Source organism: Manis javanica, chromosome 2, assembly GCF_040802235.1.
Source record: "Manis javanica isolate MJ-LG chromosome 2, MJ_LKY, whole genome shotgun sequence".
In the NCBI taxonomy this organism is placed as follows: domain Eukaryota; kingdom Metazoa; phylum Chordata; class Mammalia; order Pholidota; family Manidae; genus Manis; species Manis javanica.
In genome coordinates this window covers 84,633,797-84,653,618 of record NC_133157.1, presented here as the reverse complement: position 1 = coordinate 84,653,618, position 19,822 = coordinate 84,633,797, and the positions used below count along the sequence as shown (strand labels likewise).

Below are 19,822 nucleotides of genomic sequence, written 5' to 3'. Positions count from 1 at the left end.
GATGCTACTTAGTCTTTTTTCAAAAAAAGAACATCCAGAGGATTAAAAAAATAGTACTCAGAAATTAATAATGTGAGAGTGGTAATGAAAAACATCAAAAAAGTATCAGAATACGAAACTGAACAATTCCTTCAAAATCCAGAGCAAAAGACGAAGAGATGAAAAGTAAGAAAGAAAAGCTAAGGCTGAGAGCTGTTTAAGAAGTTCAGTGTCCAAAGAAATTATAGTTTCCAGAAGGTGAGATCAGAGAAAAGATTGGGTAGGAAGTCCTCAAGGAGGTAATCCAAGAGAACGTCCATGATTTAAGACCCACCGAGTACCCAGTACAATAAATAAACATAAATCTATACCAAGACATGTTGTTGTGAAATTTCAAAGAGGCTATCCAGGGAGTGAAAACAGGACATATATAAAGAATTGAGGTTCATAATAGCATGGGTCTTCTCAGGAGCAACACTGGAAGCTAGACCACAGTAGAACCACACCTTCACAATTCCATAGGGAAATTACCAGAATTCTGTACTCAGCCAAAGTACAACATAAAATGAATGAAACAATAAAGAAGTAGAGTCCAGGAGAGAAGTGAAGGAAATCCCCAGAACAGAGATCTCAAGATAGTAATTGTGCAGAGATTATGCATAACATATCCAGATTATGATTATATGTGAAAATACCTGGAAAAAGATCTAAAAGCAAAAATCCCAAACTTTCATTTTATTAATTTCTGGTTCAGTTATTCACTTAACATCTGTTTCTTGAGCATGTAGTTTGTGTAAGGAGTTGTCCCTAATGCTAGGAATAAAGCTGTGAGCAAGGTAGAAGTACCTGCCCATATAAAGCTGATATCCTAACAGGAAGAGTCAGGCCATGAACTGTAAAGTAGATGCACAATAGATCAGCTGATGAAAGGTACACTGGGGAGAAGCACACCGGGAAGTACATGGGGAGGGGAGGTCTTGCTGTGTTAAACTCTGCTGTCCAGTGGAGCATTCTGCAGTAACGGACAAGTCCTCTGAATTTGCAGTGTCCAGCACTGTAAGCCACTAGCTGTGGAACACTTAACATGGAGTGCAACTGGAGAGTGGAACTGTAGATTTCGTTTAAATTAAAATCACCACATGTGGCTGATCGCTGCTGTATTATTGGTCATTGCGTTTATAGGGATGAACAGGAAATCGTCTGCATAAAGCAACATTTGAGCTGAAACCTACATGAAATGAAGAAAGTAGTCGTGGTTCCAGGCAGAATGACAACAGGACCTTATCTGGAGTAGTTAGAAGCCAGGAAGGCCAGAACAAGCGAGGCAGTGAGTGGAAGAAGATGAAGCCAGAGGGACAGTGGGCCTCACTGCGGAGGGTGTTGGTGGCTGTTGTAAGGCTGCTTAGTTTTCTGTGTGAAGGGGAAGCTATCACAAAGCTTTGAACACACAAGTGAAGTGATCTGAGTTTTTAAAGGGCTTCCAGATGGTCCTGATGATAAACAGTGGGGTGAGGGCAAAGCAGGAGGAAGCCTGGAGGTGGTGATGAAGTAGGGGGTCATGATGGAAAGTAGAGAAATAGAGGAACTGACAGCACTGACTGCTGCATCAGAGAGGGCATGACAGAAAGGGGAGGGATCAAGGACAGACCTCAAGGGCTTTGGCCTGAGCAAGTGAGATGGGGGCCATAGCAGGAAGAGAGCATTTGGGGAGGGAATTCTAGAGCTCTGCTTGGGGCATGGTAAGTTGGAGGTACTTGGAGATACTTACGCCAGAGTCCTGACAATGAATGATGTTAAAACGGAAACTGCTGCTAAAATGGGGTTTCTTTCTAAGACATTTGAGTAAGAAGCACTCACGATGGTAGCAGGGGAGCCTTCCTTATGTGAGAGGCAAAGCAAGTGGCCTGTCAGCCTTTTCAGTATGAAGACTTTATGTCTCTGTGTAGCTGTAAGGTTTGGGTAACTAGTTCTTACTGTATTTATTCCACAGAATGGCCCCTGAGCAGGTGAGGTCCCTGTCACGAGTTTGTATACCACTGGTGACCCTGCCGGATTTCGAACCCCTGGTGGCGGCTCTGCTCACCTACCATGGACATGAACCTCGGGAAGTGCTCTGGCCTGAGTTCTTTGACGCTGTGAACGAGGCCTTTTTGTTGTAAGTGATGTCCATTTACCTTATCACCCACCCACGTTCTTCCTCTTCTTAAGAATACTTCCCCACGCTGGAAATGCAGTTTTCAAACTTGTGTTCTCAGTACCACTTAATGCTCTTAAAGGTTATTGAGGATCCCAATGAGCTTTTAAAAAAAGGGTGTGTTATATTGAGCAGTATTTACCATATTTGAAATTAAAACAAGTTTTTAAAATATTAATTACTTAATTTGAAAATAACAATGTTAATTATGTGTTAACAAAATAGCACATTTTTGTGAAAAACAATGATCTTTTCCAAGGAAAGTTGTCAGGAGTGGCATTGTTTTACATTTTTGCAAATCTGATTGTCTGACTTATAAGAAGACAGCTGGGTTCTCATATATGTTTCTGCATTCAGTCTGGTGTGGTATGTTGTTTTGACTCAATAGGAAGAAAACCTAGCCTCACACAGATGTGAAGTTAGAAAAGACAGGAGTATTTTAATAGCTACCTCAGATAATTGTGGATACTTGCTTTGGATACTTACCTCACCAGAATTTGAATATGGTAGTATTGTAAAGGAGTCTGAAGCTGTGCCAATGGGCTCTCCATACTGTTACATGAAAATCTATTGGTCTGTCTAGTACTTTAAATAGCGTCTTTAGCACCAGCAGGATTTTGTAGCCTCATGCACTGTTCACTTGGAAACTATTGGTTCATTAAGTTACCGAGATCTTGCAAACACTGGCATGTTTCATTGCACAGTACCCAAATTTAAATGCATTACTGTCACCATTGATCTCATCAGAAACATCAGGTGTTGGGAAACTGTTGAACTCGCACGGCAGAAACACATTTTCCAAGATTCTACGATCTGCCCGAAAACTGAAATGTATCATTGGCAACAAACACTGTCGGTTGTTTCCTTAAGGTCCTAGGGTCACTTTGGTGATTCTGGAGAAAGGATGTGCCAAACTCAGTTTTGAATAACCCATTGGTCTGTGAAGCACTCTTTCAGGTTATTTTCTACTGTAAACAGTAGCAGGCTGACCTCATAGCTCAAACAGTTGCTCAAGTGCTTTTCCTCTAGACCTGTGGCCTTATGTTCCAGATGCTTGCTTTCCTTTCCATCTTGCAGATTTTCATGAAAAATATTCTCAAGAGTAAAATTCAGTGAAATTCACATTTTATGCTGCTTCATCAGTGCAGTGCCATGTGAAATGGGCAGTGTGATGAACATGAGTTTGTGGTATGAGAATCAGTGGCCCCTGTCGCTGCTCTGACCGCGCTGGGCACAATAGGCTTAGCTGCTTTGGCCTTTGTACTCCGAGCACAAATGTCAACACAGTTGTTGTATGGAACAGCATGAGATTAAACAGTTATTCAGCATGACATCGTTCTGTGCTACCAAGTTCCCTTAGACAACTGCCCTCAGTTGGTGCTGATCCCAAATGAATACGAGCAGCACAGCTAGTCCGGCCATGCCCAGAGAGCAGAGGTATGGTTCTGCCGGCAAGCTGTTTATTTACCTCACTACGTTTGAATTATTTAATTCCTTTTTTTAAACTCTGGTCTCAAATTGATGCTTCAGTGAACTACATATAATAGCATTTGGAAACATTCTGCTGACTGAGACACACTAAGGTAAATGATTAATATCCACCCAGCCAAGGGGAAAATAACTCCTCATACTTGCCCCTCATTTCCAGGGCAGCCCACCCGCTTCAGGGGAGTAGGTGTCTCCAGAGATGTGCTGGTTCGTCTTTTCCCAGTGCACCACTTGGGGGATGAGAAAGCGAGTCTTTTAGTTCTCCTTCATAGAGCCAAAGTTTGCATTTTTTTTTTATTAATCCATCTCAAGCCTAATTCTCGTCAGTCTCCAATCTTCTGAAGCATAACGAACAAGTTCTTACATGGTGAACGAATTCTTACAGAGTGAATAAATTCTTACATGGTGAACAGTACAAGGGCATTCATCACAGAAACTTTCGGTTTTGATCATGCAATATGACCTATAAACCATCAGGTCAAATATGAATATTCATTTGATTTTTGTACTTGATTTATATGTTGATCCCACATTTCTCCTATTATTATTATTATTTTTATTTTTAATAAAATGCTGAAGTGGTAGGTAGATGCAAGATAAAGGTAGAAAACATAGTTTAGTGCTGTAAGAAGGCAAATGTAGATGATCAGATGATCAGGTGTGTGCCTATGGACTAAGTATTAATCCAGGCTAGACAAGGGCAGCAAGACATCCACGGATGCAGAAGATTTCTCTCAAAGCAGGGGGGGTGAGGTTCTGAGCCTCACCTCTGTTGATCCCCAAATTCTCACCTGATGGCCCCCCTGCGACTGTGCCTGTCTTAGGTTGTTCCTCCCTTGAGGAATCTTACCCGTCTCTGGCTAACCAGTCATCTTCCGGGGCCATACAGGGAAATGTAAAGTTGGTAAGTGAGAGAGAAGCCATATTGTTTGCAAAGGTTAGCTTTTTACTTCTTTGCAGATTTATGCCCTGTGGCTTCTATGCCCAGCACTTGTCTCGAGGTATCTTTACCACCTGGAGGAATTATGATACTCGGTAAATTCGATATGAGGCACGAATTCTATTTAAGGTTTGTAATTAGGAAGGAAGAAGAAAAGCTATAGATGTAGCATATGAAGGAAACTTGGGAGGATTGATTATTTCTTTGACATATCTTCTTGTATAGTACCTTAAGTATGTACAGGTTTTAAACTACTAACTAATTTGCACACACATATTAACATAATAGGAATACGGTGACATAAACAAAGCAAATCTATAATTACCAGCCATCTCCAGTGAAGCCAAGAAAACCATTTAGGCACCCTAGGCATTTGTGAAAATTTATCTATGATATGATGGATATTTTCGAACTGTACTTGAACCATCAGACAAATTAAAGCAGCCCATTTCTGGGATCTGTTCACATCCCATATGTTCTTTTAACCATAGATAGTCTATAGTCATGAGATTTTGGGGTGCTACAACTTGCACCCCTCCCAACTCCTGGTTGAGTTCCAACAGTACAGATCCAGTCAAATTCGTTGTCTCACTGTATGCACATGCCAGCCTAGACATCTCCCTCCTCCTTCTTATGGCAAGTCCAGGAGACGGTGGGCTGGATGCAGCCACAACCGCAGCATCGTCCGGATCCCTGTGGAGGCTTTTTGATGATCATCCCCCGGCACGAGTCCTCCAGAGAGTGCTGATGCCGGAAGCTCCTCCTCATATCGTATCTTAGTTCATTTTCTGGGTATCCAAGCTAGGCCTTGATCTTCTGCCTAGAAACAAACAGACCCTTTGCCCACACTTTGACATGCCCTCTATACCACTGTGCAGAACTCATTGGAGGTCAGCACACAGTAACTGCTTTTTTTTTTTTTTTTTTTTTTAATTAAGAGAAAGGAATATTATCAGAAAAGAGTACCTCCATAGCTGATCATCTGACACCCTTTAAGTGATCAACATTAAGGATATTTAAAGCATGCGTTGATCTTTGATTTACCAATAGTTTTATCCTGTTAAGGAGTAATCCCCCTTTTCTTTCTTTCTTTCTTTTTTTTTTTAAATTTTTAATCTACACTTACCTGAAGAATACTATGTTTACTATGCTCTCCCCTATATCAGGTCCCCCCTAACAACCACATTACGGTTACTGTCCATCAGCTTAGCAAAATGTGGTAGAGTCACTACTTGTCCTCTCTGTGTTGTGCAGCCCACCCTCCCCTTTCTCCCTCCCCCCCATGCATGCTAATCTTAATACCCCCCTTCTTCTTCCCCCCCCTTATGCATTTTTAAATATAAGAAAATGTGTTATAAATGAACTTTATTTTTAAGTAGTCATTAAATTTTGAAAGTATCTAAAAATATTCTATATTGTAAAATACAGATATATTTATATCTAAAATACATTTGATAAAATTTAGAAAAGTTTTCAAAAATTTTAAAGGTATTTCTGTAAAATAAAACAACAAAGTGTACTCACTTCTTACTAAGTTTTCATGTGGGCACAAGAGAAAATGCCAAACTTCTTATTCACTTATTTATTTATGTTTTACTTTTTCAGCTTGAGATGTAATTGATATATAATGTTTTATAAGTTTAAGATGTACAAGGAGTTGATCTAATACACTTTGATAATTGCAAATGATTACCACCTTGACACTAGCTAATATATCTATCACGTCATACAGTTACCCTTTCTTTTTCGTGTTAAACAAGATTGCACCTCTTAGCAACTTTCAAGTATGTAAAACAATATTATTAACTGTCGTCACCGTGCTGTCCATTAGGTCCCCAGAACATATTCATCTTAAGCTGGAAGTGTGTTCTTTGGCCAACCATCTCCCAGTCCCTGTTAGCAGTCATTCTAGTCTCTGTTTCTGTGCGCTCAGCTTTTATAGATCCCACACTCAGTGATATACACTATCTGTTTCTCTGCTCTGTCTGACTTATGTCACTGAGCATAATGCCTTCCAGGCCCATCCATGTTGTCTGTCACAGTGGCAGTTTCTTTCTTTCTAATGGCTGAATAATATTCGTGTGTGTGTGTGTGTGTATCTCGTATCTTCTTTATCCATTGATGAACACTTAGGTTATTTCCTTATCTTGACTTTTGTGAATAATGCTGCAGTAAACACGGGAGTGAAGGTATCTTTTCAATATCCTGTTTTCATTTCATTTGGTCAGATGCCCAGAAGTGCTATTACTGGATCGCATGGTAGTTCCAGTTTTAATTTTTTTAGGAGCCTTCATACTCATTTCCATAGTGGCTGCAACAATTAATATTTCCACTAACAGTGCACAAGTGTTCCCTTTTCTCCACATCATCAACAACAAAATACTAATTCTTGTTAGGTTTTTGTAGATATTCTTTATCAATTTTAGGGAGTTCCCCTGTATTCCTAATTTGCTGAGGGCTTTTGTATTTGAATGGGTTTGGATTTTATCAAATGCGCCTCCTGAATTTATTGATAGGATTACATGAATTTTCCCTTTTTTAGTTTGTTGATATAGTTGATTAAATTACCTGGTTTTCAAAAATTGAACCACCCATGCATACCTGGGACAAATTCCACTTGGTCATGGAATACAATTCTCCTTATTGTGGATTTGGTTAGCTAATATTTTTTGAGGACTTTTAAATCTCTGTTCATGAGAGATACTAGTCTCTAAGTTTTCTTTTCTTAATGTCCTTGTCTGTTTTTGGTATTAGTATAATTCTGGCCTTGTAGTGTAAGGAAGAATTTCCTCTCCTTCTATTCTGTGAACAAAATTGTAGAGAATGGTGTTATTTCTTCCATAAACATTTAGTAGAATTCACCAGCAAATTCCACTAATTCATGTTCTTTTTTGAAAGGTTATTAATTGTTCATTCAATTTCTTTATAAATACAAGCCTACTCAGTCTATTTCTTCTTCTGTGAGTTTTGTTAAATTGTGTCTCTCAAGGAATTTTGTCCATTTCATTTAGGTTATCAGATTTGTCCTCAGCGAGTTGTTATAGTGTTCTTTTATTATCCTTTTAATGCCCATAGGGTTTATATTTGATGTCTTCTTTTTAATTTCTGACATTAGTAATTTATGTCCTCCTTTTGTCTTAGCCTAGTTAGAGGCTTATTGATTTTATTGATCTTTTCTAGTAACCAGCTTTTGGCTTCATTGATTTTTCTCTGTTGATTTCCTGTTCTCAATTTCATTGATTTCTGCTCTGTTTCTTAACTATTTCTTTTCTTCTTCCTCTTACTTTAATTTGTTCTTTTCCTAATTTCCTGTGGTGGAAAGTTAGGTGATTGATTTTAGGTCTTTTTTTCTTTTCTTTTATGCATTCAATGCTATGAATTTCCCTTTAACCGCTGCTTCCATTGCATCCTGCAAACTTTGTTGTGTTTTCATTTTCATTTAGGTTAAAACAACTTTAAATTTTTCTTGAGGTTTCTCTTTGGTCTGTGTGTCACTTAGAAGTTTGTTGTTGAATCCCCATATCATTTGGGATTTTTCAAGTTATCTTTCTGTTACTGATATCTAGTTTATCATTCCACTGTGTTCTGAGAGCAGACATTGTAGGATTTCTGCTTTTTTAAATTTGTTAAGGTGTGTTGTATAGCCCAGAATATGGGCAATCTTGGCGTATATTCCATATAAGCTTGAAAAGAGTGTGTATTCTGCTGTGGCTGGACGAAGTAGTCTATAAATGTCAATCCAGTTGATTGATGGTTTGGTTGAGTTCAGCTGTGTTCTTACAGATTTCTGCCTGCTGGGTCAGTCCATTTCTGATAGAGGGATACTGAATTCTCCAACTCTAATAGTGGATTCATCTGTTTCTTTGTAATTCTATTAGTTTTTTCCTCCCATAATTTGATACTCTGCTGTTAGGCACTTACAAATTAAGGATTATTATATCTTTTTGGGAATTGACCCCTTTATCAATATGTACAGTTGACCCTTTAACAACTGGGTTTGAATGAGTCCACTTATATGTGGATTTTTTCCACTAAATATATTGAAAAAATTTTTGGAGATTTGCAACAATTTGCAGAAACTTGCAGATGAACTATTTAGCCTAGAAATGTTGAAAAAATTAAGAAAAAGGAATGCCATGAATATATAAAATATATGTAAATTCTAGTCTGCTTTATCACTTACTATCATAAAATCAGTAGTAGGCTATTAGTAGTTAAGTCTTGGGAAGTCAGAAATTGTATGCAGATTTTAGACTGCACAGAGAGAGGGTCAGAACCCGTAACCCCTGTGATGTTCAAGGGTCAACTAAAATAAGCTTTATGCCTGATAACATGCCTTTTTTAAAATTCTGCTTTCTCTGGAATGAACATAGCTATTTCTGCTTTCTTTTGATTAGTGTTAATTACTTTTCTCCATCCCTTTAGTTTTTATGTATAATCTTTATATTTATGGTAGGTTTCTTGTAGACAAGATATAGTTGGGTCTACTTATTGATCAACTCTGTCAGTCTGTCTTTTAGTTGGTACATTTAGAACGTTGACTTGAATTGTTAGTTCAAAGTGATTATTGATATAGCTGAATTAGTATCTGTTATATTCATTAGTATTTTACATTTGTTGTCCTTACTCTGTGTTGCTCTTTTTATCTTCTGCTCTTTTTCTGCCTTCTGTGGTTTTGTCTATTTCATGAGGCCATTTAGTCTCCTTTCTCAGCATATGTTATGCTTTTTTTAGCCTTTTTTAGTGATTGCCATAGAGTTTTGCAATATACATTTACAACTAACCCAAATCCACTTTCAGATATCACTGTACCTCTTCACAGCTGGTGTGAGTACAATAACAAAGTCTTCCTAACTCCTCTTTACTGTCTTTTGTATCATCACCTCATTCATCCCACTTATGTACAGGCACACATAAGCATAAGTATATGCATAAATATATAATTGAATGCATTACTGCTTTAATATTTTGAGAAAACACTTACCTAGTACATCAATTAAGAATAGGAAAAATTAAAGTTTTTATTTTGCCTCCAGTTATTCCTCCTTTGATTCTCTTGATGTAAATATGAGTTGCTGATGTGTACTACTTTCCTTCTCTCTAAAGAACTTCTTTTTAATATTTCTTGCAAACAGGTCTACTGGCAACAAAATCCCTCAATTTTTGTTTGTCTGAGAAAGTCTTTATTTCTCTTTCACTTTTGAGAGGTAATTTTGCAGGGTACAGCATTTTGGATGGTGGGTTTTTTCCTCCAATGTTTTAAATATTTCATTCCATTTGCTTCTTGCTTGCATGGTTTCTGAGAAGTTGAATGTAATCTTTATTCCTCTACAGGTAAAACATTTAACCTCACACTTGCTTTTTTCAAGGTTTTTTTTCTTTATCTTTGATTTTTAAAACTTTATCATTCAAATGTCCTTCATATTTATCATTCAAATATCATTAAAATTTGATCTTTTAAAAATGTGTTCAAATGACCTGCTTAGGTGCAGTGTTCCAGCGTTTACCCTGCTCGGTACTCTGAGCATCCCAGACCTGTGGTTTGGCATCTGACATTAATTTGGAGAGATTCTCATTCGTTATCATTTCAAGTATCCCTTCTGTTCCTTCCTCTCCTCTCCCTGGTACACCCATTATGTGTGTGTTACACCTTCTGTCATTGTCCCATGTTCTTTGAATGTGCCCTTCTGTGTTTTCATTCTCTGTTCTCTTTGCTCTTTGGTTTTCGAGGTTCCCACTCATACAGCCTAAAGGTCAGGGATTCTGTCCTTGGCCAGTCTACAGGGAAGCCCAGCAAAGGCGTTCTTCATGTCTGTTAAAGGTGTTTTTGTCTCCAGTATTTGTTACTGGTCCTCTCTTAGGACGACCCTCTTTCTGCTCACATTGCCCATTTGTTCTTGTACATTGTCTGCTTTATCTATGAGAGACCCCAGTGTGGCAATCACAGCTGTTCTGGATTCCCAGTCTGCTAATTCCAAAATCTCTTCCATGTCTAGTTCTGATTCTTGTTCTGTCCAAATTCTGTTTTTTTTCTGTATCGTATGTCTCCTGATTTTATTCTTGATGGCTGGACTGCTATAAATAGGCTTTCTATAATGGAACTGCTGTAAATAGAAAGCACTGTAAATAGGCTTTTTGGGAGTGTGGTGGTGTGTGTAAGGGAGGGAAAGTGTTCTGTAGTCTTACAATTAGGTCTCCATCTTTTGTGAGCTTGTGCTTCTGCACAGTGAACTTCACAAGAGTTTCTTAGTTTTTCCTCACTCTTGGGTGGGACAGGATGCCCAGAGCTGGCTGGAACTGGTTATGGTCCTTTCCCAGGCCTCTTAGGCTCTGATAAGGCCCCCATAGGTTAGGCTCTGGTGAGCTAGTTTCCCTTGAGGGCAGGCCTTGTTAGGAAGGAAGGAGCACTCTGGTGTATTTTCAATAGATCCTTCTCCCCTCTTCCTGCCTCAGAGTAGGAGTGAATTTTTCTCCAGTATTTCTTATGAGAAGCTGGTCGAGCTCTTGGAGGTAAATCTCACAGTATTGTAGGGGACCTTCCATTACTGGGTCCCCCTGGAGTTACAACTCTCAGAGTTGTCCACACTAAACCTCCAGCCATTCACAGTTAGAGCTCAGGTGTTCCTACCCAGTGCTGTTTGCCATGGTGGTTTCCATTTGTGGGTCTCCTCTTAGGTAAGCCGTGATTCCCTGTATTTGCTTATCTGCCTCTCCAGTCTCGGGAGCCAAGCTTTGTCCTGTGTTCCCCTCTCTTAAGGATGCAAGAAGAGTTGTTGATCTTTCAGTTTGTTCTGATTTTATTTGTATTGACAGAGTGGTGACTTCTAGCTCCTTCCATGCAGGACAGGAAACCAGAAGTCTCTATAATGCTGCATTTTAAGAAGCATAACTACAATACCATTATTATGTCTAAAAACTGGCACTAATTCCTTATCATCATCACATAGTTAGTCAGAGAGTAAATTCTATTGATTGTCTCATATTTGTTTTATAGTCACTTTGTTGGAATCAGAGTCCAGAGCCCACACATTGCATCTGGCTCATGGGCTCAGAGGTCCCCTTCAGTCTGCAGGCTCCTGGTCCCTTTGGTCTTGGAATGTGTCTGCTGAAGTGCTGTGGTTGCTCCCCCACTTGGCACACAGGGCATTCCAGTGCCTTAAACATCACAAAGGTTGTCCCCACTGCAGTCACATATGCAGTTTCTAATGACACGCACCTGTTCTGTTGGCTTATGTTCTGTTTCTTTGGTCATATACCCATGCGCCAGCACCATTCAGCTCTAGTGGTAAGTGTCTTTCTGATAATGCTTAACATAAAATAGGGCTGTTGCCCCTCATTTCTCTTCCTTTTCAGGATTTTTCTGGCAATTCTTGCTTGTTTTATCTTTCAAATAAACTGTGAACATAATTTGTCCATCTCTGGGAAAGACACCTAATGTTATTTGGGAGGCTCATGTTCAATGCATGGATTAACTGAGGAAGAACTGACATCTCTGTGAGGTGAAGGCTCTCTGTCCGCCTGTCCAAGAACACCTCTGTCTTTCCACTTGTTCCCGTTTGCGTCTGTGATCTTAAAGGAGCATACTATGTATTTTCCACATTGAGGTTTCCTTATGCCTAAGTTTTTATTGTATTTCAGGTTTTGTTTGGAGTTCTTGGCTGCAACTGTAGGTCTTCTGCATATCTTCAAATTGGTTTTATTATATCTGTATTGGGAATGTGAACAGCCTCAGAACCACCATGCTTTCAGTCAGTTCAGAGAATAGTTACCAGATAATTTGCCATTTTTCACATATCATGCTTAAAAATTAGAATATGTCTTTTAATTTCTTTGTACACAAAATGCTACAACCCTGGAATTTAAGGTAGGATTTAGAAAGAGAAATAGAAGATTAAATCATTTGATGTTTTAAAAAAAGGTCAAAACATAATTTTCATTCTTCAAAATATGAAGTCTTTTTTTCTACTTACTCTAAACCTCTATCAGAATTTACCCAGTAAGTCTGAATTTCCTGAGGAGTCTGACTGGTTTTTTGTTATTTAGGTACCGTACGGGAAAACGTCTATGCAGTGGGGTCAGTGTGCCTCACATGTAGTTGCCCTTGACGTCACCTATCTGAGTGCACATGTCAGGTCCTCAGGGCTTACACTACAACTCTTACTTCTCACATTGCAAAGCAAGTGTCCTAAGTGCTTACTTTTATGTAAAATGTCCTTTGCCTCTCACCTTGGCAGCTCTATTCCTGATTGATTTGGTAACAGTTTCATCGAAGAATGTGGTCTTGGCAACTAGTATTTCCAGTCTCGCTTTCTCAATAAGAATTGAATTAAGGGAGACGGGTGGACACCCCTCAGCTTCCTCTGTGAAGCCCTGCACAGCTGTTTCAGAATTACTGATGAAGAGACTTGTGTGGGGAAGGGCCGTGCCTCCTCGCTGCAGTGTAGCCGGAGAGCAAAGGCTGCTGTCCCCCTAGCAGACTGGGGCTCCTCTGTGTTTACTTCACTTGGGAGAGCAAGTTCACCCTCAGCAGCTATTAAATTCATTTGGTTTAGGAAATATGTCTGCTGATGCTTAGGAGACACACTGTCTGGAAATCTGGGTGGTCTTCAGCTTGTCTAGGTCCTATTGCTTCAGCTCAGCAAGTCCCCCAGGCAGTGGTGTTAGGCTTGGAACCTTCCCATGGATGCCTTCCCGTGGATGGAGCGGCCCAGCCACATGTTGGGACAGGGGCTGCTTCCATCAGTCAGTGCCAGTGACCACCCCCTTCCACCAGCCCTGTGACCTGCTTCCCAGGTGTGCTGCATGGCCATTGAGAAGCCACAGGCTTGTTTGTGTGGTATGCCCTGCCCTGTGTTCAGCCTTCCAACTGCCTGCTGACCGCATGCACCATTGGCTGGGTTCCTTGGGTCTTGGCTTCTGAGCACAGTCATGTGTTTTCAGAAATGTCTGCCTCTTGTTTTCAACAGCAGGTGTTTGCCCCTCCCTGCGGTTCAGATGACCTGGAGGAACTCCTTGATTTCTGGACCTAAATGTCAAATCTGACTTGTCAAGTCTGCCCTGGGGTCGTCTTCACAGCAGGCTATAGATGATACGAAGCCCTCCTGGAGGGCTGCTGAAATCCTTTCATTAGTTTGCAGCATCGAAGTAATTCAGCATGACATGCCTCGGAGGTAAACCTAAATCCTTTGCTTCAGAAATACTGAGAAATTTGATGACTGGATGGGGAATTTTCCTACATACCAGTATGAGTAAGCCAATGAACAAATGAAAGAGAGAAGTCATGACTGGCAGACCAGCCAACCTCATGAGGGACTGAGCATTAAATAGGGTGACCATGAAACGCTTAGGAGTTTAAAGGGGTGCCTTTTATGGTTTGTGGGATAATAGACATAAACCTGTCCCAGGCACACTGGGATGTATTTAAATGGGCCCAATGCCTGTCATATGTTGCACCCAGAATAACCCTCGATAGCTGTTAGCATGTTGCTCTGATTATTGTTATTGACTTTAAGAATTATATTATTCTTTATAATTTTTATTAGGTTTTCTCAAGTTTATATCTTTTCCTCCTAATGAAAATGTTCTGAACTAAGGGCAAGATGTAAGCTAAATTCCTACTAATGAAAGAGCTAATACAGCCTCCGAAGATGCTTAAGGAAAAAAAAGAAGCTATAAGGAAAGGCTGACCTTCAACCAAGCTTCTAGTTTTTTCAGCTCAGTTAAGAAAATCAGGCTTTAAATGTTGTCAGGTAGCATCGGTGAATGTCTACATGAGGAAGGCCCAGGACAGAACAGTAACAAAGAGGTAGATACAACTGTCCACTTACGGAGACTTCTGGACATGCTCTTCTTTTTGCCTCTTCTTTTTGCCTTGAGATGATATGGCTGCAGAATTAGTCATAGGGAAAGTTTACTTTTCAATATAAACCTGCTGGCACCGCTTTGTAATAGCCCAGTATGTTTGGGTCAGCCATTTCCTTTGGTTGGTGTAGCTCTTTGAGAAGTGACTTTTCTGTATGGAAGTGGAAATGTTGGCCCAGTTTACTCAAATTTGATGTGCTTCTTAGCTCAGGCTTTCATTGGAAATACACCTGTGGGATGTATTCTTTCCAGTTCCTCGGAATTAAACAGTTCTCCAGAAAAGTTGGTCCCAATTTTGGTGGGGTTCTAAGCAGCCTGAACAGCCCCGATCTCTTTCTGGGTTGGAAAGATGGAACACAGCCTGCATTTGTCTCTAGTGAAGGAGCCCTTTCCTGTCCTCCACCTCTCAGCTGAAGAGCACATTCCCCACTGACTCTTACTACCCTCATCAGGAACCTTTCTTGCAAAGAATTACATTACACATTCTGGATTTTTATTATAGCTATAAAAAACATTTGGAATCAAAATTATTTAATGAGCAGCTGGACCATTTTCTTTACCCACTACCTCTTTTTGGAGAGCACGTGGTTAAGAACCAAACGGAGTGTTTGGGGGAAACAGAGTACAGCTTTCTAAATGTCAAGGGGGCATCTGTCTGCAAGAGTCTAGGAGCAGGGAGGTGTTGGACAGGGCGGAGTGTCTGTGCAGGCCTCTCCTGCTTTGTATCAGAAACTGTTAGGAGATTCAGATGTTCTACGTGAAAGCACCTGTGGGGATTTTAAAGGAAAAATTTCCTCAGTATTTTAAAGGAGAAAAGTGTAATGATTACACAGAAGTCCCATGTGCCCTGTCTCATTTTCCTAAAACATAGCTATAATGCAGAAAACTTCCCATAATTATTAGGTAGGGATTTGGGAGAATTTTAGCTTCTTTTGTTTTCCTCAAATTCATCATCTTACTCAGTAACTAGACTAGATGGATGGAAGAAGTATTTAGTCAGACTGGAAAAAGGATACAACTCTAGCATTTCTGCGACTAATGCATGCTGAATACAAGGAAACGTTTTAGTGTTCCTGAAAACATTTTTTTTTTTCATTTTCTTTTTCTTTGCCTTTAGTCTCTTCACAGTTTCCACAACATGTATATTTATATTATCAGGCCAGTGCAATACAGATGTATGTAGAGAAAATGTTAATTATCCCATCACTCACCAGTACTTGTGGTAACCATACCTTTGACTCTTGTAAACATACAGAAATCTATACAAAACAATTTATTTTCTTGCTTTAAGTAACATAAAAAAAGCATCATACCATACACATGACTCTGGAAGAGTTTTTTAACCAACATGTCTTAATATCCCTTGAGGGATTTAGTTGCAGTTCATTTGTATAAAATAGGAACATATTCCCTGATAGGATAGGACCTTAATTTATTCAGTTATTTGCCAACTGATGCATTCAAATTTTTTCTAATTTCCTCTGTATAATATTACTGCAGTAAATATCTCCAGCTGATACTTTTATTTCTGCCAGACAGACTTACAAAAGTATGGTTCTAACCGAAATGCACAAGGACATGTATTTTACAGTCAGTCTGGTTGGACCCACAACTTCACCAGGTGGGCAGAGCCATCCCTGCCCCACCTCTGAACATCTGTCCTAGACTCACTTATCTTCGGATCCTGTCACTCCTCTGAACATCTGCTCAAAGGATGGTAAGGTGACATCTCCTTGGTGTTCAGTTTACCTTTCTTTCCCATTCAGAGGAATGTTCTTCTTGACCGCTTACACCTCTTATTTTGTGATTTGCTTTCATGATTTCCACCTGCTTTTATTGAGATATGATTGACATAATGTAATTTGCCTCTATTCTTCAGAACCAACCTGGTACACATTTAGAACATTGTGTATAATATGAATGGGTTGTTCCAACTAAATGCTGTTATATGAGTATATTAAGATCATCCAAGATTGATTATACAAAGTCTTTGAGCTTCAGAGCAAAACAGATTTCTTTGTTAATAGATGATTCAAACATAAAACATGGTCCATAAACTTAATCATTCACAGCAAGTAGTAGAGTGTACTGAGTCAAGGGTAATTAAAGACAGTTGTTAACATCCAGATTTTTCAAACTGTGTCTGAGGATAGAACAAAAACATCACATACTTGGTGACTTGAATATAGAGCTTAAGCATCTCATGAATTTGTAACTGTGTGATACCTTTTAATTTGGATATTCATTGGACCTACCATTTTACACCAGCTCCTCTTACACTGTTTGTATTTGTCTTCTGCTCATTCTGGCAACTCCACCTTGGAGCCACTGGGCACCCCTTGGCCACTGACCTAGTGACGAAAATCACATTGTGTGCACACAGCCGCTCAGAGGCCTTGAGGATGGGGCCACCTCTGAAGAGCTTCCACTGCAGTGAGAGTCTTCTGATGATGAACCTGCTTATCTCATGAGGATCCTGAAAACACACCTGAAAAGGTGTGAGGCAAGAAGGTCAAAAGACATCCCCTGCCTTTGGGGAAGGGAGGAGCCACTGAGCAGCCAGCTGTCCCCTTGCACCTCAGCACTTCCCACCATGGGCCTTCTGGCTCCATGGGAGGCTGCGGACACCCTCCCCCACTCCCGGGGGATGTTCTAGGCCCTCTAGAAAGCTGCGGAAATCCCTTTGGAGGGGTCCCTTTTAGTGGCTAGAACTGGCTGGCAGCCTGGACTTTGAAAAGGGAGTAAATGCAGGATCCAGGCTCACCAGGGAAAGCTCTCTGCTCCCCTGGGCTCAGGCCCCATCTGCTGAGTGGCATCCTGCTGAGGGGAGAGGCTGACAACCAGCTTCAGTCCCCCCAGGGCCAAATCATAGCTGGGAGGCCTTGGTCTTCTCTGACCTCAATTGCCTTGTCTCTAAAATCAGTACCATAAGGGTACCTGTTTTGCAAGGTTGCTGTGAGGATTAAGGCACAAGCAAACTGCTGTGAAACCCTCCAGGTAATTCCTTAACAAAGGCAGGTCCTGGCCCTCCAGCCTGTAGGCTCCTCTGCCTGCGGCCATGAGTAGTCAGCCCCACTGTCCTGAAGCACCACCTTCCCAGAGCTCTGGTGCCAGCTGCCCTGTGTGGCCTCCTGGCATCACTCCCGTCCCCACGGCCCTCCCAGCACCTGTCTATGGGACCGGCTGCCATCCATCTCCTCTGCTCCCTGACTCTGCCTTCAGTTCCCAGCTTGCCGTCAGAACAGTGGCAGAACCATGCTGGTGGTTCCCCCACCTGCCGCATCTCAGCAGTGCCCTCACAGCCCGGCTTCCTTCTCTTCCTTGGTGGCCTTGTTCTCTGCCTATGTGTCTGCTGCCTTCTCTTCTCTGCAGCTGCCCATCCTGCCCCCCTGCCCTGGGTCCTCGGTCCTGGGCCGCCCCCTGCCCACTCATGCCTCCCTGAGAGCACTCCTCCATCCAGGTGTGCTCCCTCCTGGCTGAGGGCTCGCTGGCCTGTACCTCTAGCCCAGGCCTCTCCCAGAACTCCCAGCATGGATAGGCAAGGCCCTGTTTCACAGCTCTGCCTCAGACATTCCAAATGTGTGCACCCCAGACTAAGCACTTAGCAAATCCTTCACAGATCTGCTTATCTTCCCTTCTTTCCACCTGAGGAAATAGTCTCTCCTTCCAGCTCATTAAGAAACCTGCCACAGCCTCGATTCCTACCTCACCCGCACCACCTCTTGTCTGGTTTGCTGTTTCCCTTGGTATTACTGCTAGACACCTGCCAGCTTCTTACTCCTGCACTACCATCCCAGACTCCTGGCCTTCCCGTACTCAGCTCTCCAGGTTGCAGGCCCAGTGATCTTAGAAGTGCCCACCATGTCCTGGCACATCCAGAATAACCACACAGAATAGACTCCCCAGCCCGCACCTGCCTGTGGTACCACACAGCCTCGCCGCAAGCCGGCTCTTCTTTGCTCTCTGGGGCTTCTCTCTGCTGACCTTGCTCCTTCTGTTTCAAGGCCAATACAACTGCTGTTCCCTCCCCTGGAATGCTCTTCCTGTTACTCCTTGCCCAGCCCATCTCTACTCAGCTGCAGAGGCGGTCCCCAGCCACCCATCTAAATCGGGCCCCTGTTACTATCCTTTACCTCGGCCTGTCCTTTCCCTCACTGCCCTTACCATGGTTCAGGGTGGGCATGCTTTGTGTATGTGGGGGAGGGTTCTGTGTGGTGGGGGGAGTGTGCACACGTGTGTGTGTCTGTCCCACTGGGCCCTGGACTGCGAAGGGTTCAGAGCAGGTTTGTTTTGTTCCCAAATGTCTGGCCTGCGCCTGGCACATGGGTGCCACATGGGAAGTGGTTGGTCATCTTCTAGGAGGGAGGAGCACCAGCTCCCACCATAGTGGTGCCCCAGCAGAGAATGCCTGCTGTGTGACCCCCAGACATGCCAGGTGGTGGGGTGAGGCACCATGACAAGTTCTTTGCCAGGCTGGAGCATGGGGAAGGGGTCCTGCAAGACTTCTCAGAAGAGCTGAAGCTCAGGGTGAGAATGTGAGATCAGGTCAGGGCTGTCTCTCTGTCTCCCTCCCCTGCCCAGCTGCCTCCTCCGGCGACAGTCCCCCAGCTCCTCGGCTTTGTTTAGTCTGGCTTGAGTCAATCCACAAGGTCTATAGCAGCTTTCCTGAGGGGAAGAGAAGGAGAAGCCACTGGAAATTGGTGCCCTGTGTCTCCCACCCATTTATTTCCTGCCCTGTGCCCGTTCCTAGGCTTTCTGCTAGCTCCTGCTGAGAAACATCCCAGAAGTGCTGGTGAAGGGAAAGATGCTGAAGGGGTGGGTAACGGGGATCCCTCATTGCCCCAGCTTTGCTTCTCATATTAAAAGCAGTAAACGTCGTCGGCAGAGCCTGGAAGCACTGGTGTCCGTGATGCTGCAGGTGGAAGGGCAGGAGGACTTGGAGAGCAGCGTGGGGAGAATGAGTCCCCCAGACCAGGACCGGCCCAGCATCCGTAGGGAGGGCCCCCTGGGGACAGCCGCTGCTGCCCCAGAGCCACCACGGTGGCTCAGGGTCAGACCCATGTCCCATCCTGCTCCCCGCAAAGAAGCTGTCAAGTCTTTAGTGCACAGACTGGACACGGGAGGGGCCTGCGGGTACCTTTCCTGTAGTTGCACGAGTGTTGGGGTCTGTGAGTATCACCATGTGGGTCAACCAGGCCATAATACCACATACGAAGTGATTACTGCAGGGAAATATTTTTAATATCTTAACTCAAACAGATTTACAAATACAGTTACTAAATGGGTGCCAAGAGCCGCGCTCATCACTGTATGTGCGTCCCTGCCTTCCATCCCCCGACAGCCCTGGGTGTCCCTCCGCA

At 42.2% G+C, this 19,822-nt stretch overlaps 1 protein-coding gene across 12 annotated transcripts in view; it reads left to right on the top strand.

The window, feature by feature from the left end:
• FANCC (FA complementation group C) overlaps nucleotides 1-19,822 on the top strand; it is a 319,450-nt gene that overhangs the window by 262,108 nt on the left and 37,520 nt on the right. For all 12 annotated transcript variants that reach the window (XM_036991264.2, XM_036991263.2, XM_036991262.2 and 9 more), the window contains one exon: nucleotides 1,970-2,134. In XM_036991264.2, the coding sequence (XP_036847159.2) occupies nucleotides 1,970-2,134 (165 nt within the window). The remainder of the gene's footprint in view (nucleotides 1-1,969; nucleotides 2,135-19,822) is intronic.